The sequence below is a fragment of the Cibotium barometz genome, chromosome 59, assembly GCF_041138505.1.
Source record: "Cibotium barometz isolate CiBa-2024 chromosome 59, ASM4113850v1, whole genome shotgun sequence".
Lineage (NCBI taxonomy): Eukaryota > Viridiplantae > Streptophyta > Polypodiopsida > Cyatheales > Cibotiaceae > Cibotium > Cibotium barometz.
This window is the reverse complement of record NC_141104.1, coordinates 970,721-994,422: the sequence shown is the minus strand read 5'-3', so window position 1 is coordinate 994,422 and position 23,702 is coordinate 970,721. Positions and strand designations below refer to the sequence as shown.

Here is a 23,702-nt window from a genome sequence, read left to right as displayed (position 1 = left end):
CCTCTATTCAGGTTATAGTGACCTGCATGCAAAGTGGCATGCCCATCCCATAAGTACTTGTTTGGATAACACACCTGGAAGTGCGTTTTTTGACTATGGTGCATAACACTAGGAGGAAAACAATGTGTGTGATTGAGCATGCAAATCATATCTGATGGACACAATACTTTGCATGCATCTCAAACTAGATGGTATTGACTTTCATGGAAAGTGGAACACCCATCCAATAAGTACTTGTTTGGATAACACTCCTAGGAGCGTGTTTTTTGACAGATGTGCATCACAGTGAGGCAAAAACGTTGTTTAATGCGAGAAATGACCATGCAAAGCATATTGGATGGGAACAACACTTTGCACATGCCTCAACCTTGGTGGTATTTAATTCAATGCAAAGTGGCGCACCCATCCCATAAGTACTTGTTTAGATAACACACCTGTGGAGCGCGTTTTTGGACGATTGTGCATAACACTAGGGGAAAAATAGTGTATAATGCATGATCGACCATGCACAGCATATCTGATGGGCACAATACTTTTCACATGGTTGTGGGAATTACTATGGATCCAAAGAGCCCATACTTGGATATTTTCGTGAAGTGTTCAGAACCTAATATTGGGGGCTATCATTTTATCTTATCAAGAGGTCTAAATAGGTTCGCAATGCCACCTCCTCCACCATCAAACTTTACAGAATTACAAACTCCATTACAAGCTTTCATGGATGAATGGAGTACATTTCTGAATGCAGAGGCAAGTAGGTTGCGTCAAAAGATTACGGTTGAGTACTTTAAGACATCATCACTCAAGATAGACCATGAATTCAGTCAAGAGCAGGGAGGGCGCAAGCAGGATCAAATGGATGCTAGTTTGGTTCAGAAACAAAGAGGACACAAGCAGGATGAGAGAGCTCTTAGTTTGGCTCAGAAGCAGCCTAGACAAGGAGCCCCACATCAAGGGTTTGCACGCAAACTCTTTGCGATAGAAACAGAAGCAGATGCTGTGTGTTCGAACTAAAAAATGAAGAAGCAACACAACCATTGCGGCCTAAAGAAATACAAAAGATAGAGGAAGAGGAAGGATGATCCACGGCCACGTTGGTGCAGCCTATCAAAGGAAAAGAAGGACGCAAAATAGAAAAGATTAATACTGCAAAGGCCACAGTTCCAAAGGCTACTTTCACAAAAAGACAACATTCCTCCATTCAGAAAGTACAGGTAAAAGATAAAGAGGACACAATTCCAAAGGCTACTTTGAAAAAAAGGCAGCGTTCCTCCACTCAGAAACTTCAGGTAGAGGAGGACAGAGAAAATATAGAGGAAGAAGAGTCAGGTCAAGATGAGCTCATGTCAATAAAGAATCTCAATCTAGGGTATGGGGGGACAATATGTATTTTTATAGGTATGTTCTTCCCTTCAATTTTTATATGGCCCACAATATGTATTTTATTTGATTGAGTCCGAAAAACTGAATCATGATATTTTTGCAAAACGTAAGATAACCTCGACATCGAAAATCCTAATGAAAGCGAGGTGTCCATGGACGACACTTGGTTCTCTAGCAACACATTTAAAAAGAACTGCCACAAAAGCAGATGCAGACACATCAGTCAATTTTTATACATGTTTCAGTGTAGTTGTACCAAGGGAAAGTCAAGAACGGGAAGAATCTCTCACAAGCTTCAAGGTAGGAAGAGATAGATATGCTGACTACACAAGTATAAATTTTTGACTTGATGAGGTGTTTGAGCAAGTAATGGTAGTTTGTCGTGCGTATGAGAAGGGTGAGGTTACTTATGAAGGTCCTTTGTTACTATCACAAAAGTCAAAGGTTGAGAAAAAAGAGGTGACAACAATAAGCATGTGGAGGCCCGTAAAGTATTTGCCGGATAGCTATGTAACAATGGCAACATAAAAACTCCTCAAGAAAGAATGGTTTTTTGGCAAGAAGGACAAAGATCATTACATGGTGTAGTGCATCAACATACAGGTGAAACGTGATGCAGTGGATAGTGAGACTAGATATTTGCTCATAGAAAAAGATATCCCTACTGGTCAATGCAATATTGACCCTAATATTGTGAAGCATATAGCCACTTTATCCACAGCTCTAGTGAAAAGGCATGGGCACATAAGTGGATGAAGAATCAAGAAGATGGGGCCAAAGTAGTCACCTCATTCATGAGAGCCCAAATCCCACACAGGTGATATGTTTAGAAGCTTGTGAATGAGCATAAACTGAGAATAAAAAGTGTAGTCAACCACGACTTTCAATTCAATGTGAACATCACTTCAGAATTCGGAAACCTTGTAGCGTATAGGGGCATTTCAAATGAGGACTTTTTCATTGATGAAACAAGTTGGGATAAGCTTCAAGTATTCTTTATTGATGAGGTTTCTTCCAATGATATTTGCCAATTCATCGATAGAATACCATATACCACCATTAGTAGAGCTGGAATTTGCAATATTGTCATTTTTGTCAATAAAGAAAACAAGGAAGAGATACATAACACTTTGGAGAAAGTTTATGCCTGTGATTTCAAGATCTACAATGATGTGTATGCATCCAAGACAAGAAAGAGAGAATGTGGATTAAAGATCCAATGCCTTGAATCATTCCTCTTATGCATGCAGAGTCCATATCCAGTCCCTACAACATAACATAAGGGGGATTTCCAAGAATTTGCATCTCATGCTAGAGGAGAAAGAAATCCACAGGTCCTCTCATCATCAAGTGCACTCCAAAATCTACGAATGTCCTCCAAAAAGTGGAAGTCTTGTGATTATTATGTTGGAATACTTGCAACCGCCTAATTGGGAGGTCACCTTATTACAGATGGGATATCTTTTTGAAGATCTTCTTAGAAAAAGATATTCCACTAATATTATTGAAAGTAAGGCTTGCATGGCACACTTCCACTTGCAAGATGATCTAACTGTCGGCTACGAGAAAGAGGTGGAACATAAGAGGATTGGAGATGATGGCATGGAAGATCTTGATGGCTCCCAAGACAAGGACAAAGGTGATGCACAGATGAATGATCTTCCTGGATCACAAGATTATGCAAAGAAATCATAGACACATATCCTGTAATGACCCTTTACTTTTCTTTTACAAGCATTGCATTTAACTATAATCTATCAATCTCACAAGCTTTTGTATTTTTTATAGACGGCTGAGGGGAAGGAAGAAGAAATGAGTTCACATGGATTTGAAGTCAGGAAGGCCACACTATTCCCTTCAAGTTTAATCGATATGGTGATTGCTGGAAAACCTGAAAGTGAAATATTTAAGACAATAAAAGGATCACTGAGAAAGACTTTCCTAACATAGAGAGTTAACTACATCGCTTATATGGGAACTCAGAGCATATGATGATGGCACAGCTCATGCTGAAGAATTTTGAAGACTTGTCTAAGCTACAAGAAATAGGAAGCAACTTTGATGTTCAGGTTGTGATTGGACAGTGACCTCAATATTTATCATTTGGTGCAGAAGAGTTTCAAATCTGAAGATATCGAGGGAAAGAGGTTAATGATAAAGTTATAATCTCCACCCTCAGGTTTGATACAAACTTTATCTTGGCTTAGTATTTATATATTGATTAAATCTAATGGGCTAATGTTTGGTTATTTTTTGATGCAATATAATGATATCTTGGTTTCCTACAAATTTTGCAAAGTGTGTATATGTCGTAGATTCCTTGGTTTCTACATGGCTCAATAATAATAAAAAGTCAATAGAAGATATCTGCACCAAACTCTCAATATGGACAACATACGAGTTATCGTTTTTCCATATAATGAGATGTAAGTGACACCGCACCCTCATATTTACTTTTGCGAGATGTAAGATAAAGTCAAATAATAAATATGCTTAATTGGCCATGCAGGAAACATTGGAGTTCGGTAGCTTTGGACCTACAAGCCAATAAATTCTATTTTGCCAATTCAATGCCAAGATATAAGTGTTCCCAAATACAGAGTTTTATTACAAACGTCGGCAAAAAATTGGCTGGTCTTCGAGAAAACTAAAATAACTAAATAAATTACACGGTTACTTCTATTCGCACATCCTCGTTGTAACTGGAGCTGGAGCATCTATTGAAGTGGGTCCCATTGCCGTTTTACGGCAGTTAATAATCCTGTTTGTCCTTCTTTACCCACCTTGGCATATTAGTAGGTGTTCTTTTCTTGATTCTTTTCTTCTTGGCTTCTACTAGTGCCTCTAATTTTGATAATGCTTCTACGAGAGCAACTGATGGTACTAATATTGTTGCCACAATCTCGACTTTCCTCTCCATTGGCTCCACTGGTGCTTTTGATACCTGCTCTACCCTGTCTTGGTCTACCTTTTCTTCTTCAATCTCTTTTTACCTTTTCACTGGCTTAGGCTACATCATGTGGTGCTCAGAGGTAACCATACAAAAGTCATGTGGTGCTCAGAGGTAACCATACAAAAGTCCCACTACTACTACTAAGAAAGTTACATGAGCTACATCATGTGGTGCTCAGAGGGTAACATATATCAAAAAAGACTTCAAAAAGCCCAATCAGAATCAATAGAAGCAAAATTTGCTTCTTCTTCCTTTGTCAAAACTTCTTTTTCCTCAACCAAGTGTGCTTTATCCTTCTTTTTAAAGCAAAAATTCTTTGAATGACCTTTAAGACCACAAAAACTGCATATCATCTTCAACCTGCATGTGTCAACTTTGTGTCCTGACTTTGCACAATGGGAGCAGGATACTTTTGATTTGCCTACTGCCATTGCATTGTCAACTTGAAAGAGACCTTCTTTGCCCATCTTTCTTTCTTCTTCCAGGATAGAAGATTCTACCTTTTTCAAGGTTAGATCTGGTACATTTTTTAAAGTGGTGAATCGGTGATCAAGGTGCTATAAGTGGAAGGTAAACTTTTAAGCAAAATAGCAATGACTATTTCATCTTTCAAAACTTCTCCTTCATTAACAGGTTGGATCTCCAAGGGCCCATTTTTGGCATTTTAAAAGTCTTTCTGAGGATTTTGGCCCTCTTCGGGCACGCCGATGATATAAAAAATACCAAGCGCTTTAGTCTCTAATGATTTTCAATATGTTTGAAAGCTTGCGGGTTGCCTTACTTTTGTTCTTTTGCATGTTCAATCAATGTATTCACATGCGCTTATTGTTTGCTCATAATACTCATGTTCAAACTCGTGTACAATCAATGATGTTTTATCAAGATATTCATTTGCTTGGACGTATATATATGCATGATTGTACTTATTACGCCTTTATGCGTGCAGTTCGTTGAGCATGTTCATGAGGGGGCAAATATTCGACAATATTTTTGTAAGATTGTTGATTGTCACCATGCAAGGAAACCTTTTCCCTCTAAAGTGCATATGGAGGCACATCTTCGCAACTGCCATGACATACGTCTTGAAATACCAGACGTACGTAAGGTAACGAAGAAGATGAGGCTCTCTAAAATGCCTGGCCATGTAGAAGAAGTTTTAAAGCACGAGGATGGCTACATGCGTCGAGCCAACGAGGGGAAGTTTGGTTGCTCCAAAAGAGAAGGTATGGGATCATCATGTGTAGCATGATTGTTAAGCTAACACATTTATATTGGGTTATATCAAATCTAATTGGTCATGGATGACATGACCAATTTTGCAGGTTGCTATGAGCAACCCATTGACCTCTGCACCCCAACACCCAAGAAAGCAAGTGAAGGTGAGGAGGAAGAAAATGGAGACGTGGAGGATTAATTGAAGGTGAGGAGGAAGAAAATGGAGACGTGGAGGATACAATTGAAGGTGAGGAGGAAAAAAATGTAGACGTGGAGGATACAATTGAAGGTGAGGAGAAAGAAAATCTAAACGTGGAGGATACAATTGAAGGTGAGGAGGAGGATACAATTGAAGGTGAGAAGGCCCCCGATGTTGCAAATGCAGATGTTGATAATACGCATGACATGAGCACACAGGTGATACGTAATGATAGGTTTTGTTTTACAGCTTAAGCTAGCATTTATTGATGGTGATGAATTGAATTGACGCTTTATTTTTTGTTCGTAACATGTCGAAGAGAGTGAGCCTCAGGAAACGCATGTTCATGGAGTGAAACAACATGCTCCCCTTCGACGTTCTTCGCGTTTGATGGCCAAGAACAACATAGCTTAGCGATATTGTTTTTGGATTTAGTCATGTCAAAGCCTATGTAGCTTCTTTTGTGTCCCCTTTTTTTGTGTGAGTTTGCATACACTCTATGTAATAGCCATTGGTTTTAGTCATGTCTAAGCCTATGTAGCTTCTTTTATGTCCCCTTTTTTGTGTGAGTTTGCATACACTCTATGTAATAGCCATTGTGGGCAAAAACACTATCATTTTTAATATGGTACATTTGGAATGGTTTCATGACATTCAGCTTCTCTCTCATGTTGTTTTAAATGAAGCTCTTTCTTATAGACATGTTGAATGTTGAATGTTCTTTTAAATGAATGTAGCATTTTGTACATGCTTATACACGCTATTGCAAAGCTCTATTGAAGTCTCTCTCTCTCTCTCTCTCTCTCTCTCTCTCTCTCTCTCTCCCCCTCTTGTCTCATACACGCTATTGTGAAGCTCTCTCTCACACACACACAATCTTACACACACCAACTTTGTTTCTCTTACACACGGCAACACACGAACAAAATACGGCTCAAGACGCACAATAATTGGTTGAAGACTGTGATGCAAAAAGCCATTGAAGCATTGGAGAGTTCATTACATAAATTCAAAAGGCTACTTTGAAGCTTTCTCGTCAAGCCTTTTTTGCATTGACACTTTGGTTTTCTTAGCAAGGGTCTTGAAGGGGTGAGCCAATGTTGATTTCTTCTTGTTGCCCTTGTCAAAGAATGGTTTTGCTCGCTTCAAGGAGTTGCCGAATCCATCTTCCAAGACTTGAAAATTAGCTTGTGTTTCTGTTCGCTCATCCATTCTTGCCTTCATTGTCTTCACATGGCCCAATGTTCTCCTCAATCCATTGCAAGCCTCCTCAATCAAAGCCTGGTCCTGTCCTACAAAACAAGACCTCTCTTGCCACAAGCATCGAAGTGTCTTCACATTTCCTTCTTGCTCAAGTACTTCACTACATACATTGTCCCCCCCTAATGTGGCAACATCATCACCATTTGGTTCAAGCACATCAATAGAAGAAACATGTGAGTGAAGATCGACAGTAGACCTAGAAGCATCTCCCCATGCTTCATACATATGTTGGCATTGCTGCATAAGTGAAGCATGTGAAGCACCCCGCAACAACATCACCTTAATTTGGTGCTTACAAATATTTCCAAGCTCTACCCATGCACATGTACAACATGCCCATTGGCAATCGGAATTGTAGACTATGTAAAATGAAGCTTTTGTGTGCATGCTCTCCACTATAGCAACACCACCAACCTAGAATGAGACATTAGCATCTGGTATATGAAGTGCTCGCTCATAAGAATTCTCCACTACTCTTTCAATGGCGTTGTTTCTTATAAAACCATTGTCCTTCAACTACTGAATATACCAATAATATGGCAAGCATGATGATGTTAACTTGTATAAGAGCCAATCCACCCGCCTCGAACTCATCCTTTTGGAAGAGCCCAAGAACTTATATTTGAGCTGCCCATGATATGACTCTATTGCTCCATTAGTGTCTTGTCCTAGATGTGGAAGCAATCGGGAAGCACGCACCCACATTTCTGCACATAAAACAAATGAAGTTAGAAGAGCAAGAAATGAAGTACGAACAAGAAGCAGAGCAAGTGTGCATTATTTTACCTATAAGAAGAGTATAAAGTTTAAAATTCAACCTTACCTAGTTTAGCCTCCTAATAGGTTTTGAAATACTCAATAAAACTCCCCTCATCTTTAAAGTTGGAGTAGAAGGTAGAGATCATAGCCTTTGCATCCTCTTTGATTATATGGTCTGTAGAATTTGCTGACCCTTGCATGTTCATGATATTTCCAAAAGACCAAAACATAGAAGCTCTTTTGGGCCATTCCTTGACCTTCTTAATAAGGTGTCGGAGCCAACGTTTGACATGCCACAAGCATAGAAAAATGGGTTGATTGAACACCACCCTACGAAAAATAGAAAGGACACGTCACATAGAACTTAAACACACGGTTCTCATTAGTTTGCACTCAACACATATTAACATATGGTCCTAGCTTGAGCGCATTAATCTCCGTTTTGGCATCATCAACCTTAAAGGCTCCGGGCTCCCATGATTTATGAAAGTGAAGCATATTATCTCTAAACTTGGTTAACCAAGTGCAAGTACACTCAAATGTAGCTGCTAAAGAAGTAAGCACCCAAGCAATGGGCACACCATTGCGATGACCATCAAAAACAAGGATTGTATACAAATGAAATTGTTCATGTGTTTTAAAGGAAAGTGAGAATGTGAACAAGAAGTAAAAAATGAACATTTATTATAACTTAAGAGAATGTGAACAAGAAGTAAAAATGATAATTCACAAGAAGTAAAAATGATAATTCATTTCACCACATACCTTATATTTGTTTGTGCCAAAGGTAGCATCCATCGCAAGAAGGTTCCCATTTCCGAACTTCTTGCACATCTCCCTTTGCCATGCTGATTGTATTCCAAGGATAAATTCCTTGGAATGTTCCACATCTTGCTCCTGGTAGATAAAGGTGCTTGATTGATTCTCGTGACACCATCTCTTGGTGCTTTCCGCATCATCTGTGTGTAGTTGGTACTGATCAATAGACAGCCTGCTAGATATATTCATGATGTCACGAATAGACAAAAAGTCATCCCTAACCATAGTAATTGTAGGGTCATGACTTTGGCTTGAATGCAATGCTTGGACATGCATTTCCAACACTTGATGTGGAGAGAAACCACGATATAGCATGCTTGAAACCCATAGTTTCTTTTGCATTGAGATCCATGGAGAGAACTTCAAAGAGGAATCAACAAATCTTATACCATGACAAACCTCATCATTTGCATTTGTGTGGTATGGATGTATGTAAGAGATTATGGCCACCCCTAGATCTTGTGCCAGCCTCTTGACACTAAAATGACATTTACATCCACGCTTTCGCTTGCCCTTTGTGATGGGAGGGAGCCTTTTCTTACATGGCTTCTTTGCACTTGGCTGTTGCAACTCCTTTGTTTCACTACGCTCCTCCATCTCACCATCTTCACGATTCGAATCGTCACCACTATTCTCCTCGACCTCAACATCATCTTCGCTACTAGTGTCCTTGCGTTCATTGAGCTGGGTAGTTTCGACATCTTTGCCATCTGCAATGTTAGATTGCATTGGTGCTTTAGTGCCAGCAGGACCAAAACCACACCAAAAGCTAACCAAAACAAAGAAGTAACCATAAACATTTAATTGTATGTGTGTGTGTGATGATTAATGAATGGATTAGACAAACTAAAACAAATACACACTTACACTATCTTCTCAGTCCATGATTCATGTGCAATCTTTGTAAAATTGGAGGCATCTCGGTGATGGTGGCTATATTTTTTGAAAGATGTCGGAAACTTTGCATTGTCGACTTCTCCTTTTACAAAATCGGCAACACGGTTCCAAGGGATGTTAGCTTCGCGTACAAATTTATATTTTGAACAATTGTCATATGAGTGCACCCAACACAATGCTGTCGAATCGAAGACACCGATGGGGGGCATTTGAGAACTCATGGCATTCTCTAAGCTTCAGTTTTGGAGAGACATGACTAACCAATTAAAAAACCTGACCCTGCTGAACCAAAGGTCACAGTAGCCGGTGAAGGTTTGTAAGGCCAAAGTTTATGGTGAAAGTCAAATGAGAGGAGGCCGATCACTTACATGTAGAGCCTGTGAACGAACTGAATGTTGCAAAAACCTGAACGAGCTCTTGAACCTGAATGTACTATTGCGTGGAAACAATGAAGGTGAAGTGTAGGGTTGGTGCCGTGTAGGGTTGGAGCGTGTGGGGCTGGAGCGTGTAGCATGTGGGGCTGGAGCGTGGCGCCTGTGTATTAATGGTGGCTCGACGCCTGTGTATTAATGGCTGCTCGGTGGGTGAAAAAACGGGCAGAATGTCACGGGCTGCCGGCTGTTGACTGCCAGCGTGGCTGATGTGCCACGTAGGCACCACATCAGCCAGCAGCCCGATATCTAGTTTGAGCCGTTCCTGAGCCATAGGTAGGGACTGAGGCTGCCTTTGTGGACCTAGGACCCACAGTCTTCACGGGGCACCCTGACTCTAAGGGCATGGAGGACGAAGACCCATGGATGAGGGACTTCGTAGGGCAAAAACTTGGCCGAGGAAATGCACAAGACTTTCAAGGGGGAAACTCTTATGAACTTTCGACCTTCCAAGTGCCCCCATCCCGCTATGTGGTCCCACAAGCTCCACCTTACCAACCAATGCAAGGAACATCCATGCATATAACTGGTAGCCTTCTTTCTCCTGGAGGTCAACAATTTACTCCTGTAGCTGCTGCAGCTCCGATGTACAGGGGAATGACCTCTTGGTTGGTGGGAAGGAGGGACACTTTTGGCTAGAGTTGTATGTATGTATATGTATGGGCCTGTCTATAATTGAGAGGATGATGCCTGCCTAGAAGGCGTGAGAGAGCAGACTCAAATTGCACCCAACTACGATCTCAAATTATTTGTCAAAGAACAACTACTTCGGATGTGAGGGGTGTGGCTGATGACTTCTCCCTCAACGTTTGCGAAACTATAGCAATATGGGTGGGGAGTAGCACGAATGTAAATACCATTTTAGCACCCAAAGATACTCCAATTTACAGTTGTATCACAATTATTGCTTGCAACTCAGTTTAGGTTCTCTGCCAAGGTCTCGTTTTACGAAATGACAAGGGCAGTGCTCTTTAAGCTTTTTCACAAACGATGAAAGCTTAAGATATTAAAGAATTACAGTGCGGGGATCAGATGGGCTTATCAGCGCGCCAGTGTGGTTCAGTTAGCTGGTCAAGCCACTTTATGTGACCCTTCAAGAGCTCGCAAGCCTTTTGACAAGTATTACTTAGTCAAGAAACTTTCCAACGTAAGGAAGGATTTTTGGATGGAGGGATTACAAGGAGGGTAAGGATAAAAGAGAGCATGAGATAACGTTGCGTTTCTAGTCCAATCGACTAATTGGGAAAATCTATAAGCTCAGACATATAAATTTAAGGAGATTTTTATTGAGATGTAGAATGTAGCAAAATGTACGTATAGAAACAGCCTCCCAAATAGTGATGAATTATTTCTTCTTGGGCTTCTTTAAGACCTATTGCCCTTGAAGAACTAAAGATAAATGCAGCATGCAAAGTGACACTGAATGCATGATAGAAAAAGTTTCAGGATTGTTGATGACCTGCCAATTTAAAGAAGATGCATAAGAAATTCCCCTACACAAAAGCGACCAACAAAGACCAATTGGTGGAGGAGAAGGCCAATGTCTTGTGAAGTAAACCTACAGTACAAAGAAACCACAAGCTTGTAGCCAAGAATTGAGCAAAGGTCCATGTGGTTTATGGTGAGGCGAATCTGCACTCTGGTGTCAATCGCTTCTTTGTTTCTTACAAAGCTTATATCAGCGCAAAGCCCATTTCAGATGCATCTTCATATGTAATTGAATCTTCAATATCATGTATCTATTAGACGTTATAGGCTTATGTGTTTGATGATAGTTTACGAATTATTTTGAGCTACTTGTAAATGTATATATGAAGAAGGTGCAATGTTTCCCCAGAACCTACCCATCCAACCCAATCACCCCTTCAAAATACTCAATATATATCAATTCATGTCATATTGAGCCCCACAAGTTCTTCTTTCAATAATGTATCGCTCTTCTCTTTGGTGCAGACCGGCTTGGTGAGATTATGGCCTCCATTGATCCTTTCCTTCTCCCTATGTGAGAGTACAACATCACTTGGCATGTTACCATCTTTATTCTCATTTAAGGAAAGAAAGGGGAGATTATGTGGTGTGGTCTTTTAGAATGAAAGTTTCTATTTTATTTCCCCTTTCTCAATGATAAAACCATGTGTCTACACAATGCTCTCTTTTAATGCATCGGCCGTCCCCCATTGTTAGTTTTTCAATCTAATTTGCCGCTCTCCAACAAAGTGACTATTTAGGTGCCTACTGGGAAGGGCAAAGGAAAAAATGGGCAATGTATCCCCCCTTGGGTGCAGCCCTAGCAAGTGCAAATTGTTAAAGAAAATACTAAAGTAAAGGGAAAGAAAAAAGTGTAGCTAAATTGAGGCACAACCCCCCAAAAACTAGCCTCGGCACCTATGCGGTCTCAAATATGAAGAGCATGGGATGAGTGTAAAGTTGCATCAGGTTCCACTAAGTACTCCACCCAAAGATGATGAAAAATCATATAGAATTCATACTATTTTCTGAGGTAGAAAACTGAGAGTGAATGTCAATACTACATAAAATTTTCAAGGAAGTCATTCAAGTGGAAAACTTGCATTCTGAAGAAGCTTGATTACAATTTCGTATTCCTTGTTTAATGATGACAAAGATCAGAGTCTTTTGGGGCTGATTCAAAGTGCAAGCTAGAAGTGTTTCTGACTTTCAGACATCATATTCAGTCTTGGTTTGACTATCCAACCATGTAGTCTGACTTGGTCTAATAGGAAACAATCCGACCATGTAGTCTGACCATTTAGTCCGACTTGCTCTGATAGGAAACAGTTTGACTGTCCAACCTGCTATCGTCTGATAGAAGATCGACCATTTTTTGTCTATTTCTAACTTGTTCTTCAAAATTCGACTTGACAACATGATTCTACATGGTATCACTTTTCAGTATATGATTTTAAATTTTGGAATGGAAAAGATTTGCTTGGTGGGATAAAGTCTTGTGTTCAAGATTGGCCTACAGTTATCAAGAAACAATCTGACATAGTTCCAACTGCAAAATTCTCAAGTCTGACTAATCTAAAGCATCGATTGGAGGTACATTCGACTCTCTATTTGTTGGTTTACATCAACAAGTTTCATATTTTTTGATCATATCATGGCAAAGTCAAAGAAGAAAAGTCCAAGCAAACAATGTACTTTATGTGGAACTGTTAATCATGGTCCAAAAGATTGTTATCTATATTTTTGTATGCATTGCAAACAACTCAATCATCGGAGGAAATATTGTCTGTCACTTTTGGATGACAAGTTCTATGACATCTTTTTGAAAATATGTGAAGCAAAGTTTGATCAGAAGGTCAAGAAGCTATTGGGTGGGTAAACTTGGCAAATATTATGATATGCTTTATGATGAAAAAGCTTGGCATACTAAATTCCATTGTGGCAGTGATTGGAGATCTAATCAATATATCAATGACATCCTAGAGCTTCAACAAAGAGTTCAGATTTTGTAGTCCGAATATGGGCACAAAGAGGACAATGATTCCGATTTTCCAACTCCAATTCCAACTTAGATCCAAAGTTGGTGGTAAGATTTGCAATGATAGTTCAACTATTTTTTATCATAATCAAAAGGATGTAAATGTTTCAAATCAAGTTCAATTGGACATCCAATTCAAACAGTTGGACAATAGTACAATAACAGTCCGACTGGAGTTTGATAGGCAAGCAGAATAGTCAAACAACAAATCCAATCAGTCAAAAAGCAATACTACAAGGTCTGGAAGCCAAAAAGGTATGTATGCAAACTATCCAATGCCTATAAGTTCATAATTTTTTTATCGACAATTAGAGCAAGAAGAACTTGGACCAACAAATGATGATAAAGAGGATTTCTTTCAACCAAAGATGATCAAAATTCAGAAGAGACATATGATGAGTGTGCATGCTATTCCTTTGCACCATATTTTGTCATTGATGTGATGTGGAAGTAAGAGAAGATCAATCCACATGCACTCTTTGATGAGCATGACTACTACAGGAATCCATAGAACAAGCAAAATTTGGGGTACATCTTTGATCCAATTCAAGTCAATGATTCTAAAGTATGTCAAAGCAAGAAAGTTGATGTTGTTTCTGCTAATTATTCACTTCACTTATGCAAAGAATGCAAATTTCATGTGCGATGATGATGATGAAGAGGTTGAGTAGTATGCAGAAGTCTGAAGTGTTTTTTCTCTTTTGTATGGACCAATGGATCCAATGCAATCAGAGACAACAATGAATCATAACATTAATGCCAATGATGAGGATGCTATTTCAACTCACAATGTTTCTAATGTTGATACTGAAGTTGACAAATATGTATGTGAAGAAGATGCTATCATTGAGGAGTTCCTATTGTCCGTCAAGGATGAGAATGCTATATTGGACAACCAATTTGTTCACATGATTAATGCACATGGTTTGACATCAGTTCTACATAGTCAAGAAGTTATTCTAGATGATCAAGCATCTATTTCCAATGTTCAAATGCATGAAGGCTAAAAACGATGATGAGGATACAAGTAATGATGAAAGGGCTATAGAGATGGTTCAGAATCAAAATAATGAAGAAAAGGACAACAAAGAAAATAAGTCATATCCAAATAAGGCTGAAGACCAATTGTTTGATGATGAAGGGAATGAGATATTGAAGTTTCTTCTTTCTTTTCGCATAATCAGATTACTGAAGCATAGGCAACATGGATAGGCAGTAGCAAAACGGCCTTCCAAGTGCCACAACGACCAGCTCCCACAAACTTTCGTCATCGAAAAGATTCCATCAATCCCATGTTTGCCCATGTCACGACATGTGGCAAGATAAGCCCCTGGGCACCTAAACTTTGGCCACAAAATTGACACATGGCACAGACCTCATCCACCCAAGGTCACCACACAGTAGGGTTTGGTCGTCACAAAGATGCAACATGGCATCTGATTCTATTTGCCATGTAGGCTTATCCACACTGCCATGTCATCTACCACGGTGGCATCCACGTCAGCACACCCAACCTTGCCACATCATCAGTGACATGTCACATGCCATATCATCTGTGACACATCACATGCCACATCATCAGTGACATCACATGCGACATCAGTAGTGACACATCACCTACCACATCAAAATCCTAGCTATCAATGACACATCATTAGCCACGTGGCACTCTGACCCCCTACTTGGAACACTTGGCATTTTGCATGTGACCACTCTTGCCACTCAGCATAGGGCTCCACAGGCACAGTCACTGCATGTGACCCTCTGATTGTGCCACATCATCATTGAGCACATTTGCACTCCTTTTGCCCCTCCACCTAGATCAAGTCGTATCTCTTGATCTAGGAAGAATTTGAGGGCGCTCCAAAAAGGAAAATCGATTGATTTTTTGTGCTCTACGTGCTCGTCACATCATGCGCACATTTTGGTGCAAGTTACACTCACTTTTGAGCCTCGCTCTGACAAATCCACTTCCTACATGCACATTAGCCTCTACATCAACGCATCTGATCCAGCACATAAAAGGAACCAAAGAAAAGAAATTATTTATTGTTCTTTCATTGATCGACGATTGGTATAGATCTAGATTAGAGTAGACTAGATCGACGGTTGGTATAGATCTAGATTAGAGTAGAATAGATCGCCATAGAGGGGACGCTTTGAATTTCCCCAAGTTGCCAATCTAAGCCATGCCTGAAATTCTCGACTAGTACTTACTCGGAGTTAGTCCTCCCTATGCTCACATATGGTTTCACATCATCACATTACCTAAAACTTGATGTTCATCAGTTTAGTGAGCAGACTTCAGAGTGTTCAGAGGCATTGCCGATTGTTTAATGGGCAGATAGCACATGATTTAATTTCACACACACATGTCATCATTGTAAAGCCTATTCGGCTATTTCACGACATTGTGCACATCATTTTAGCCTTGTAAAGCCTCTTGGCTATTCTCGATAACATTTTCCACAAGCCTTGTAATTCACATCAGATTATATATTGTAGTTCTACCTTCACCGACAGTTCAGATTTCAATGTTTTGCAATTGATTTAGGCAGTGATTTTCATGACACGAGTACATTTCTTGCACCATGTCTACGACTAGCAACCTCAATCTAGAGGCATCTGCTAAGCTAGACAACTCCAATGACGGCACATGGAAATATCGAATGGAGACCATTCTTGTACTTCAGGACAAATGGGAGTATGTTGATGGATCTACACCTAGACCATTGGATGATCCAGCCACCATCAGTAGCTCTACTCCACCTGTTGTCACAACACCAGCAACAGGATCTATAGCTACACAAATAGTTTTCGCACCTGTAGCATATCCTGCCATTGCCCGAGAGCACAGGCAGAATGGGATAAGAAAGATAAGTATGCATATCATTAGATCAAGCAGAATATGCAAGATTTCATGCTAGGATGGCTCAACACCATCAAGACATCGAAAGAAGCATGGGATATGTTCGCAGCTCTCTACGAGTCCAAGAACACATCCAAGATTCTCACACTGAGAAACCAAATCAACCAGAGCTTTTGCAATAGTAGCCAAACCGGTCATGCTTACGTACTCAAGATCAAAGACTATAACTGGCTACTTCACCATAAATAGTTCTGGACATGTCATAGCTTTTGATGCTGAGTGACTGCTTTGAAAACAACTTCATGCTTTCAGTTTGCTAGCTTTGATTGTGTGGAGGAGCGGCTCACGCCCTCATTTTGTTTTTCATTACTTCCAAAGCTTTCGATGTACTTCTCTGCACAGTAGAGTTCTGCGTGATCTGCAACCCAACTCAATTACGCGACATGATGTTGCCTTTCTAGTTTTACTACTGCATCACCTTCTCATTCTATACTTCATGATTCGCTAGTCCATTTCTCACAAAGTGTCAAATTCAATTTGAAGTGCTTCTAGCTAATGATACAGAACTAGTGACACTTTTTAAGGTTGGGGCATCACTAGTGATAAAGTCTTATGTACTCTTACTTGATGAAATAGTGTCTCCTACAACAATCTATCCTCTCTTTAACAAAAGCAGCAAAAGAAAGTATGTCGTATGGATAGCCGAAGATGAACATTTAAACCAATTAGTGCATGCTTCCATGCGAAACTCAGCAAAGGACATAGGTTTGAAGTTCTTATCAATGTCTACAACATCCACTCATTCTCTTGCTGCAATAATTAATAAAATCTACAGGGTCAAAAACAGTATACCCTTCATATGCAACCAACACGGATTTTGAACATTGTCCAATGAAAAGGGAAAAAAATGTGTTAGTATCTGATCAACAACAACCAAAGACTAAACAATTACTAATAGAAGGGAGAGAAACTGCAAAGAAACTGAGGGAAAGACATTCTGCAAATGAACTATATAATAATAAAGTTAAGGACACCCCCAAATATGTATGTGCATGCTGTAACACGCTAACTTTCAAAAGAAAATTGACATCACTTACAAGTAAAAAAATTGAATTGCAGCAATTGCATCAGATCATCCCGTATGCAAGTATCGACAGCAAGCACTGTTTGTGTAGCCTTTGTTCAAAGCAAATTAGAAGACATCAAGTTCCAACATTTAATAGTGCAAGCATGTGCATGTCCCCGCGAACTCATTATGTATCATTACTAAACAACATTGAAGCCCACCTTATATCAATCAAAATACCATTCTCCCAAATACGAGAGCTATCATGTGAGGGGAAATATGGAATGCGAGGTCTTTGTAGATGTTGAAAGGGCACAAACAGATTTGCCACGTTTTATTGATGACACCGCAACAGTCATGGTTTCGTTAAAGCAAAAGTTAGAGTACAATCACAGCTACCTATGTGGGCTAGTACGTCCATCATTGACAATGCGTGCACTAAAAAAGCTATTAAAGATACCGTTATACGAGAAAAACAATGTAACATTAAACTCAAGTTGGTTTCAACACACTGTTGGCCTGCAAAAGAATTGCAACAAAGACCATGCTGATAACAACACCAGTGTTGTAGATGAAATTGACATGGACGTCGACACATACACTATGGTCCACCGAATTTAGACAAGCCAACAAGTAATTGATTTTGAAGATAAGGTCATCAACGTTGCGCCTTCTAAGGGTTACTCTCCACTAGGCTTTTTCAAAGACAAATATTACAAGGAGCTTGCTTTTCCTAATTTATTTGTTGGCCAACCCAGAAAATATAATATTTCGACAAGCACATCGTATCAAACCATTGCACAATGGGAATTAAAAAATATTGACCATAGATTTGCTCTATCGATCGAAAACTTGTTCTTTAAAGCAATAAAAATAATAACAAAACAAGTACTATCGTCTACATGGGTGAGAATGCAAAAAGGAAAGCTAAAAGGGAGGACTCTATCTGTTAAAGATGCCATTACCAACACAAACATTGAGAGAATGTTGCAATCAAACATCAGGTACAAAGACTTCATGTGCTTACGAACATCAATGGACTACAAAAATAAGCTAAAGAAAAACCTCTTCGCAATGATACGTGAGTTAGGTGTGCCAACTTTCTTCGTCACGCTATCAAAAACGAAAAGGTTGTGGGATATATTGGTAGGGTGCCTAAAAACACTACATAATCCCATGTCAACATTGCAAAATCCAAAAAACCCAGCACAGTTGTGCGACTAAATACGCTCAGACCCTATGAGACGACAACACAATAGTATGTCCATCGGTTGAAGCACTAAAGAAACTTCTTCAAAAGAATGACACGATCATCGGTGAGGTGATGGACTACTTCATAACAGAGTTCCAAAATAGAGAAAGCCAACATGACCATGGATTGTTATGGATAAGCGGCGCACCATCTTTAACCGATTCTACGATGGGAGAAGTCATAAAGTTCATATACTCCTACATAACAACTGATATTACATTGTTGGATCTTCCAGAGAGAAATCCAGAAACACAGGCACAGAAAGGACTGTCTAAAGAGAAATAAGCTGTCGTTTTGGATAATTTCAAAAATTTTGAAAAGGCTCTAAAAGAACCTAACACATTAAACCTAAACTTCGAAGCTTTTTTGCAACTCGGACTCACTGAGAATGAATATGTACGCGCACTACGTTATAAAATAACACAACCAACAGTGTACTTGTTAGAAAACATGGGAGCTCAAGGATGGATTGAGCACATGATTAGAGCAAGGATTAGGAACTAGGAAGCAAGACTTCGGCAAGCTAAGAGAGAAGGCTTTTAGCCTTATTGAGGTGAGTTGAGAAACTTTCATTAGCTTGCATCATTATCCCAAAAAATTCTATCATGAGGTTCATTAAGGTGCCTTTCCCTTTGGCTCCAAATAACTCCTCCAATGTATCCCATGCTACTTTGGAGGTGTTGCATGCACTAATATGATGAATGAAATTATCATCCATACTAAGAACTAGAAGGACAAGTGCCTTTTCATCTTTAGTTATCCATTCCGCTTTCTCATCTTCTTTGTCTCTGCTGTTTGGACATTTGTTCTTACCATTGACAATATTCCAAAGTCCTTTCTAATTTATGAGAAGAAATTTTGCCTTGATTGACTAAGTAAAGAAATTAGTGCCATTGTGTTCAGACATATCGAAAAACGACTCACTCAAACAAATTACATGCATTGGAAATCAAAGTTGCCTTCCCTATATAAGTGTAATACTTCAAGATAGGATGATGGAATCCGAGAAGTGGGTTTGTTTTTGGCATGAACTTTGTTGATGGATTTGACTTGGGCTTTCTTCACGACTGTAATATATTTGACATACTTTGCATTGATGGACTCACATGAAGAAGGCATGTTGAGCTTACAAAAAAATAGTGATTAATGTCCACTAATCACTCATTAGTGATTAAGTTCAGTGAAAGAATGGATACCTTTCACTAAACATTTTCAAAAAAGCTTCAACATGCTTCAATAGCAATGTGTCCACATGATAATCATCACCCTAAATACTTGATTAAGCAAAGAAATCATTACTTAATCTCTGTTTTGACCAAAATGCCTTCTGTAGTTGCCACAGTGCTAGAAGAGCTAACAAGGCAAAGTTTAACAAAACCATACTACCACTAAATGAAAGAATCAAACCAAGCGTTGAATCAGATACATCATCGTCGACAATACAACAAACACCACCACAACATTATGATCTAGCATTAGATATGCAAACACCATAGCAGAAGAAAACAACCGCTACAACAATGTGCAAAACATACAAAATAATAAAAAATGACTACTACCATGAGCTATACCAAAAACTAGACCCCGAACAATGTTTACTCATTGACGATATTGCCCTAAAGAAAAGAACCAAACCAACATAACCAATCAAACTATTCCTTTCAAGGAATGCTCCTAGTACAAATGACTTCGACACTACACATAAACATAGACAAATCCAGAGCCCTATTACTAGCATACACAAGCAAGGTAGCATATAACATTGGAGGTTTTATAACACTCCACACTTCATCTGCCCTTACTAATAACAAAGCCTACAAGCTTATCTCTAGAAAAACTACAAGAACTAGCAATACTATATGTAGAGCTAGAACTACTAGTCATTGATAAGATTTCATTAGTAGGACAAAATACACTCACGATGATAGACATGCACATGTGTGAAATCAAACACAACCATTCAGAGCCATTGAAAGAGGTGGACATCATCTTCTGTGGCGACCTTTGCCAAGCAAGCCCAATCAAAGACAGTTGGATCTTCACACAAAAAGCAAAAGAGTTAATACCAACAAATACCATTTGGAGACGACACATCAAATACTACGAGCTCAGCAAACGGATGCAACAAGAACACAAAGAATACATTCAAATTCTAAATAGAACATTGTAAGATATTACAACTTTAAACAAGCAAATATCAACAGCAATCACATAGCAAACAACATTGCAACTTTAAACAAGCAATATCAACAGCAATCACATAGCAAACAACACACTCCTCACTTATTCTATACAAATATTCTATACTAAAAGATAAACACAATAATGAAGTTTTCAACATTCTAAGGAAAACCTTATTTGTTCAATGCAATAGACATAAAACATAACGCATGCAACAAATCCATAAAAATACCAACCGACTCAAAATGCACAACAAGGCTTCATTCTCAAATACGCTTTAAAAAGGAAATGATAATTGAAATCTGCTCTAGTAACCTACACATATTAGATGGAATTGTGAACCAGGCCGATGGATTATTCATGGGATTTAGTAACGCAAGGAAAAAACCTACTCTCTAGAGTACACTGGAAGTAGAACACACTACAATAACAAAGACCTTTATAAAGAATTAAGTGTCCAGCCACCAACTTGGACACTTCATCGATCACTTGGACACCAATTACATAAATACAAAGGAATTTCCAAGCTGAAAAAAACCAGCTAAACACAATGACAAGAACACATCGATCACTTGGACACCAATTACACATACAAAGGGAGTTTCAAGCTGAAAAAAACCAACTGGACACAATGACAAGAACACAATTTCCAATACAACCAACATCCGCATCATGGGCGGGCATTCATGGCTGCGGCAACATCCTCAGCTGGGATGATCGAGGAGCCCGCGAGATACTCAGCATACGCGATGATAGCCGCGCTTCTCAGGCGGTAAGTGGCAGCTGTTATGTAGAAATAATCACTAGTGTCAGTAGTAGTTTTAAAGACCCCGTTGACCACGTCGCGGGTCATTCCCACGATACTGAAGCAGAGGGCAGTAGTCGGGTCTCGGTTAGAATTCTGACCGGCCACGGGAGCCGGCAGATTCACATTCTGGTAGCCAACATTATACACGCTATTGGAGGAGCTGGAGCTGGTGACGTACTCCGCAACTGCCCTGACGGTATTCTGGATGCGCTCAGTCAAGCCTTGGCCGGCGGCTCCCAGAGCCGCCTCAACGACGGAAGACACAGCATTGAGAAGGGTGGCGCAGTCGTGCCTTGTGTTTTGGATGCGTTGGGTCTCCATCCCCTCCAGATTGACATACGCGTAGTACTGGTCCACCTCTTCCAGGAAGCGGAGGAACGCATCGTGCTGCCTTGTGGCCTCTGCTATGTTGGTCCCATTTCCGGGCCCGGTAGCCGGGCTGTAGCCCGCCGTCACTCGAGCGGTCTCCAGGATGGTCGACAACACATCCGGGTGGTTTTCCACGTCAAGAAAGTACTGCACACCAGGGGTCTGGCCTGGCGGGGGTGGGCTTATCCTTGCGTTCGTCGTGAGCATGCCGGAGGCCCCTGCACGCTCCATTACCACTCCCGACCGCGCCAGAGCCTCTGTGCCATACATAGAGCGAAACACGGAGGCTGGAGAGATCAGCGGCTTGCTCGGACAATCGCCAGCAGCACCGGGGGCGCGCAGAAAGCGAGCCCGATTCTCTACAGCCCAAACTGGGACCTGCAACAACAACACACGAGAGTTAGAAACAAATCCGCTGGTGCAGTGACCTAAACTGCCTTACATAGCTCGTATGTAAGCTCGTTGATTACATACACACCTGGAAGCCGGCCATCTTCAATGAGCGAGAGAGGGATCTGCAGAGATGGAGGAGGAAGGAAGGGCTTGTTGGGGCTGCTGAGAAATGGTTTACGTTCATAGGTATTTAAAAGAAGCAAAACAGCGGGCGAAACCACCAAAAAAAAAACCAAAAACAAAACAGCGGGCGAAACCACCTTCTTGGGGACGTTGGCCCCGCCCCCCAAAAAAAACCACCACCAAAAAGCAAAAGAGCACCTTCTTGGGGACGTTAGCTCGTAAGGCACTGAGTGTAGATGTGCCGTACAATCTGAACATGTTGAAAATTTGAATGACACCAACCCTAGTACCAGTACCCCACAAGCCTAGCATGTTGTACAGCAGTAGCAGGGATTCACATGCTTGAAAACCTATTCGAATGACTCCACGGTCGATGCGATACAAACACATAGCAATCACACGGACTGTGCTCTCTCTCTCCTTTCCTTCTTATAGACTTTCGGCTTTCCGTGTGTGCGTGCGCTTCCTTCTTACAGACTTAATTTGGCTTTCCCAAATTTTGTTGCTGCAAGTCCCACACTGCGCTTTGGAGAATCGTTTTCTATCCATCCCGCCCAAAGGACGTACTGCGGCACACACCCCCTGCTTTTCTCTGGAAATTACATGTCCTTGATTACACTGACTCGTGCGGTGGGCATGGGCCATGTCTGAATAAGCAGCTCCTAATCGCTATCTATGATGATTATAGTTTTTCAGTTGACGAATTCCCGCTACCTAAATTTCCCACCTTTTGTAAGTTTGTTTTTGTGCAAGAATCAATCAATCAATCGTATATGCATCTGCATAAGTATGTATATGCATGCATGTGCATAAGACGGTGCAGTTACCCCCCATATGTTAGCGTGCATTTATGTTGACTAAAGCACATAGTACATAAGTTGTGTTGGACCCCTTCATAATGCTCTTACTCCTATAGGCTTTCACGATGTAAGCAGGGTTGGGGAAAAAAAATTTAGGGAAAAGGAACTAAATCCTCGTAAATTTAGGGAAAAGGAACTAAATCCTCGTCACGACTAAATGAGAAGGAAATTACCATTTTTTAGAGGGCATTTTCTATATAGAACTAAAAAATATAACTAAATTTTGTAAAATTTGACAGGTATTCCTTCTCACAAAAAAATGACAAGGATTTTCCCCAAGTTGAACAAGTTCTAGGCTAAAGCGAACCCGTCTTTTCCCAATCCCTGGATGTAAGTGATGGCCATAATGTTTGGATA

General features: G+C 40.1%; 1 protein-coding gene across 1 annotated transcript; it reads right to left on the bottom strand.

Moving 5' to 3' along the window:
• Positions 1-21,214: 21,214 nt before the first annotated feature.
• Positions 21,215-22,594, bottom strand: LOC147605352 (uncharacterized). The gene is made up of 2 exons (XM_086793315.1): positions 22,448-22,594; positions 21,215-22,347 (listed from the first exon to the last, which is right to left on the bottom strand). The coding sequence occupies exons 1-2, from the start codon at positions 22,544-22,546 to the stop codon at positions 21,463-21,465; spliced, it is 984 nt and encodes a 327-aa protein (XP_086649441.1). The 5' UTR covers positions 22,547-22,594; the 3' UTR covers positions 21,215-21,462.
• Between the last annotated feature and the right edge of the window lie 1,108 nt (positions 22,595-23,702).